General features: G+C 40.3%; 1 protein-coding gene across 1 annotated transcript in view; it reads right to left on the bottom strand.

Moving 5' to 3' along the window:
• The window catches only part of LOC103361615 (myosin-2 heavy chain), an 8,123-nt gene extending 2,406 nt beyond the window's left edge, over window positions 1–5,717 (bottom strand). The window contains exons 1-4 of the mRNA XM_008287746.1: window positions 5,320–5,717; window positions 2,577–2,631; window positions 2,353–2,467; window positions 1–14 (exon numbers count right to left, since the gene is read on the bottom strand). Of these exons, the coding sequence (XP_008285968.1) occupies window positions 1–14; window positions 2,353–2,467; window positions 2,577–2,631; window positions 5,320–5,613 (478 nt within the window). The 5' untranslated portion in view covers window positions 5,614–5,717. The remainder of the gene's footprint in view (window positions 15–2,352; window positions 2,468–2,576; window positions 2,632–5,319) is intronic.
• Between the last annotated feature and the right edge of the window lie 293 nt (window positions 5,718–6,010).

The following is a 6,010-nucleotide window of genomic DNA, read 5'->3' as shown; positions in this document are numbered from 1 at the left end:
TACCACAAATACCTCTTTAAAAGAAATTGAACAAAAAGGAGAATGTCGTGAGTGCACAGATACACTGCCTCCCAAAAATGATGCTACTACACAAGTAAACTGCATCTGATTTGTATTTTGAGAGAAATTTTGTCTTAAAAGAAACAAAAGTTCTCACCAGAAGGTAAGACTATCACCTAGTAGGAAAGATTTCAGTTCCAAAGAGCCATAAAGTCCAAATAAGGAGGTTAAAAACATGAAGGAAAAAGTAGGGTTTCTGCATGATTGATTCTAACTTCGAAAGCAAACTGTACGGACATAAAACTTTTATTTTCTCACTATGTGACATTAAATCAGACTAAACGTTTCCTGTTTTAGGTCAGGTAGGACTACCAAAACTATTTCTATTTGTTAAATGCCACAATAATGAGAGCAAGAATTTTTAAAGAGACTTTTTATAGTACTTTCTTCAAAGTCAGAAGTTTACATCCATGTCCTTAGTATTTTGTAGCGCTGCCTTAAACCTGTATGACTTGGGTCAAATGTTTTGGGTTTTCTTCCACAAGCTTCTCACAACAGTTTGATGAATTCTGGCCCATTCCTCCTGACAGAACTGTTTGCCTCTTTAGGTATAAATCCTCCCTATCTTTATTTTGCAGGGGCACCATCACTGCGTCCTGGGCTTAGAAGCAGCCAATATTATTGTAGTACAGTTGAAACCAGAAGTTTACATACACCATATAAAAAGACATAAAACCTTTATTTTCTCACTGTCTGATATTAAATCAGACTACATTTTTTCCTGTTTTAGGTCGGTTAGGATCACCAACATTATTTCTATTTGCTAAATGCCAAATAATGAGAGAGAGAATTTTTTTTGTTACTTTCTTCAAAGTCAGACGTTTCCATCCATCTCCTCAGCATCTGGTAGCGTTGCCTTTAAACTCTATGACTTCGGTCAAACGTTCTGGGTTTCCTTCCACAAGCTTCTCACAATAGTTTGATGAATTCTGGCCCATTCCTCCTGACAGAACTGGTGGAACCGAGTCCGGTTTGCTGGTTGCCTTGCTCCACTAATGGTCTCCAGGATTGAGATCAGGGCTTTGTGATGCGTCTTTTTACACCGTGTGTGTAAACTTCTGGTTTCAACTGTGTGGTTCTAATCATACTGCAATAGATCTGTATTGCTCCGCCACATCGCTGCGCTTATGGAATGCAGAAAAACAGGAATAAAAAACAAATAGTGCTGAGGTGGATGTCTCAAGATGCCACTAGGCATTGTTCTTACAGGATACAATAGCTGGTTACAGATTGGAGACTAGTCCTGAGGTGTGTCCAGCACGGTGGGCGGATGTAGCACGACTCTCGTGTAGCACGAGATTTTAGAGCTTTCCACAGTGACTGCTTCAAGTCTTTTATTAATGAATTATTCCAATATAATCTCCTCGTACAGTCTCTTTTTAAGCACTATTTGTTGCACGAGTAGACAATCAGATTCTGGGTTGCACACATGCATCAGATCAAGACTTTGGTGGAGGATAAATGCCAACACATGGATGCAGGGGGCTTCAGCTGGCCTTAAATCCTAGATCATACTCCTGCGCAGACACCCACAGATGTGTAGTTGATGCTCTCTCATGCACAGCAGCTCGTATCTACGTATTCTGCGCCTGCACACTACGGCTCTTGGAGCATATTCGCCACAAATTTTGGAAACGTCTGCAAGAAAACGATGAAACTTGCATCACCGAGACCCTGGTGTACTCACAATCAGTGACAAACCAGCCTTTAGTTTAATTATCACTCACTGTTTGGTGGGATTTAAAAAGAGAGCACGGTTTGGGCTCAAATACGACCCTTTTATAAGATGTCTGGGAAGATTCTCAGTCATCCAGGTCACGGTTATTCTGGTAGATTAATCGTAGCAACTGGACTTGCTTGAGTTTCTTGAAGACGTTCCACCTCTCATCCAAGAGTCAGTTCTAACTGATTAGTTGGGAGTTCCAGATACTGATATCCTCAAAGTGTTCATGGCTCCTTAAGGATATCTAGAACTCCCAACTCGTCAGTCAGAACTGATGGATGAGAGGTGGAATGTCTTCAAAGAACTCAAACAAGCCCAGTTGCTACGATTAAACTACGATAGTAACCTTTCAGAAGATGTTTGAAGCGTTTCCTCAATTTTCTGGGTTGCCAAGGTGATGAATTTAACCCCATCGAATATATTATTTGTTGGCTAAAGAGAAACATATGCTGATTAGTCACAAGGAATGTAATCTAGCAGCAAATATGAAGCTCAGTTTGTACAGGAACACAGTTGCTGCAGTCTGGATGTTCTGCAGATTTAAAGTCCTGTAAAAGCTTTAAATGTACCTCGTTATGTCCGTTTCTTCTTTCAGGAAGTTGCACACCTGGCTCCGTTCTTGATGTTGCTGCTGCAGCGCCGCTTCTTCCGTTTTCCAGCTGTTGCTCTCCTTCTCCAACTCAGCTGCAAGCGTTCAGTTGAAGGTGTCAAAATGAGACGGCACGTGCTTAATAAAATATCTCTAGAATATCAAACCCACGACCAGGTTGGAGGTCCGTGAAGCATCTCTTACCTTTCAGATTATTCAGTTCTGTCTCTGTTGCCGCCACTTGATCCGTCTCAGATTTCTGCGAGAGAAAGAAAGATTAGATAAACGACCCCCAAGATAACAGAAGCTTGTGTTGGTGACTCCCCAGTTAGAATTTTTAACATATCATGAGTAATAATCTTGGTGTTGATGCAATAATGCATTAAAATTAATGTGTTCATCATTCCACAGATTTGTCTCTTTAAATTAACACGTGAATGAATGAATGAATTTAATTTATTTCGAACAAATGAAAGGGGGAAAAAATATAAAAACAAAAGAAAATAATTTTAGAAAGAGCATTAAAAAAGAATAATAACATCACATTATCAAATTAGAATATTAACAAGTTCAAAAAAGGAGTAGGAAGAAGCATACACTTTGAATTTTGACAGCCCTAATACGAATTTATTTGATAAATGTAGGCTTTATTTATTCATTTGTTTGTTTTACAATGATCTGTTGACCCCCTGAAATTATCTTGGGACTCCCAGTTTGAGAACAACTGCTCTTTTTAGGCTCTCCTTACAGCTACACTGAGAAATCCTCTTAATCCACCGTGAAGCCACAAGAGCAGCTTTGCACAGACGGAACAGGATAAATATGCAAACTCCAATCCGCTATAAATAAACCACAGAGACGTTTCTGACCTCTTGCTCCCCATTTATTAACATCTTCATGCATTTTACCGGGTAAGTTGATCGAGAACCGGTTCTCATTTTCAACAGAAACCTCGTCAAGAGATGGTGCACAAACAAGATGAACAGGACAATTCCATGAACCGCAACTTACACAATGCTGGCGTACATGTGATCTGTTCTTCCTTATGAGCCACTGTAGCTCAGGAGGGAACCGATGCTGTCTGTCATTTGTTTTTTACTGATAGAACTTAAGAAAAAACTGTTTTAAAACAATATTTGCTGACATTTGTAGTTTAATGTGAGTGAAACGAGTGAATTTATGACTCAGCGGTTGGTTTTCAGATCTGATTTTCAGTATTTTTTCCAACCGATTGTTGATAAATTCGGTGCATTAATTTCATCCCGTCCTCTGATTGGTTGTCTGTCACGAGTAGCAGCCAATCAACAGTGAGGGATAAATGTTGAGAAGCTCTGTTTAATTCAAACAGGCAGAAGATACAGATAAGCAAAAATCTTTTAGTTTAGTTTTGTGTTGGTGTTTGTGTTCATTTTCAAATGCATGCTGCTGTTCCGTTTTATTGATTGCTAATAATCGGTGATATCAATTGACCCCTATGACCCCATTAAGACTAAAGCCTGATGTAAAAAAAATAAAAATAAAAATAAAAACAGCAGTTGATAAAGAATATAGTAAAGCAGGAAAACATGCAGCTCGCTGTGATTGTCTCAGATTATGACTCCCAGCAGATTGCAGCTCTTCTGCTCGTGCAGCCAGTTAATGATCGACATTAAAGACTCACTTAACAACTTAAGGTCAAGCTCCACTTTCACTCGCTCTACTGTCGGCTGATGAATCTACTGCACGTCTCTGTTTGACCTAAATCTGACATCACGTCTGATCGTCTCTCTGTCTTTCTTTTCTCAAGCTGCAACAACTAATCGATTCATATTTTAAATTAGTCGTCAGCTAGTTGGATCAATGGTTCGTTGGTTTGGACCATTTTGTTTAAAGAAAAAAGTTAAATAAATGTTTTGTTTTCAGCTTTTTCTGGTTTCTTTCCTGCTCTATGACAGTAAAGTGAATATTTTTGTGTTTGGACTAAAGCAGAATTTTGACATCTTGGACTTTGGGGAACACAGATGGACATTTTTACTATTTTATAGATCGAACAACGAATCAATCAATCGACTGTACAGACAGTGAAAAGAAATGCAGCACTAAAAGACACAATGTTCTCGATTAAATTAGAGCTTAAAAGATAACTTGATTAATCGATTAGTCATCAAACTGTTTCGATACCTGATTAAAAAGTTGTCAGTCTCTCCAACTGCAGCCCAACATGATCACTACAGACCAAAGTCACAGCAGCAGCAGCTCTACTGTGAGCTGAAGTAAGCCGAACACAACAGTCGCATTCTTCTGTCCTGCATCTTTAATTTTCTCACCACTGCAGCTGCAGCGACCGAGCGATTAATCGATTAGTCTTCAACTATTCATCGATCAATTCTTGTGAATCATTTTTAAAAAGAATAAAAGTCTAAGTTCTGTGATTGCAGCTTCTTTATTGTGGATATTTTCTAGTTTATCTCCTCCTCGGTTACAACAAACTGAATATCATCACAGGACATTTGTCATCTTGGACTTTGGCAACATTTTTCTGAATTTTCTGACATTTTATAGACCGAACAACTAATCTACTGATAATAAAATACATACATATATACACATATCAACAGAATAACAAATAATATTGTTGGTTGTATTCTTTCAGTCTGCATCTTTACTTTTCTCACCACTACAGCTATTCACTGATTAATCCCTGAGAGTCCTTATTGTTATTATTATTATTATTATTATTTTAAATTAAAGTCTAAATTCTGTGACTGCAGCTTCTTTAATGTGAATATTTTCTGTTTTTCTCCTCCTCTGTGACAATAAACTGAATATATTTGCAAGACATTTGTCATCTTGGACTTTGGGTTCACGTTTTTCATCATTTTCTGACATTTCCACTATCTTTTTTCTGACATTTCATAGACCAAACGACCAATCGACTAATCAAAAGCAGCCCCAGGTTTCCGTTCACCTGCTCTCCCTCGCAGGCGTCCGCTTTCGGCTTGTTCTTCTCCGTATTGCTCTTCGCAGCGGCCAGTGCCTTCTCCAGCGTCTCCAGGTCGCCCTCGGCCCTCCTCAGCTGATTCTCTACCTCCGCCCGGTCGTTCAGGAACTCTGACAGCACGTCGCCGGACACCCGGAGCTTGACCCCCTGGAACCTGCTGCGTTTTTCCTCCTTCAGCAGCTCCTTCCTCAGCACGCTGATGACCCCCATCAGGGCGACGGACAAGACAATGGTGAGCGGCAGCACGATCTGCACCTTCATCCTGACCCGCAGCTGTGCGTCTTGGTGCCGGATATTTGCGCCTACAGTGCGCTTTCTTTGGCGTTCATGCGGGATTCAGAGCCCTCAGGCTGAAGGCAGAGCTGCTGTGCGTACACAGGCGACACCCCGGTGACACCTGTGTATGCGGGCCAATCAGAAACCAGCAGCCTGACTCACCTGCGCTGTCCTGGCTGGAGGACACGCCCTTTTCCTGGATGCCGGCTGCAGCAGGACAGGTTGTCCCTGTTTACCAGCTACCTGGGCACCTTGATCACATTCTGCTACGCTGTAAAAATGTCAACGTAAAAAAAAATAGAGAGAGAGAGAGAGAAAAATTTGGCCACAAGAGTGCAAGAAAAATACTTTAGAAATATTGGAATGTTCAAAAGCTGTACAA

The sequence above is a fragment of the Stegastes partitus genome, unplaced genomic scaffold (genome assembly GCF_000690725.1).
Source record: "Stegastes partitus isolate 25-593 unplaced genomic scaffold, Stegastes_partitus-1.0.2 Scaffold517, whole genome shotgun sequence".
NCBI classification, from domain to species: domain Eukaryota; kingdom Metazoa; phylum Chordata; class Actinopteri; family Pomacentridae; genus Stegastes; species Stegastes partitus.
The sequence above is the reverse complement of the archived record's forward strand: the minus strand, read 5'-3'. Positions and strand labels throughout refer to the sequence as shown.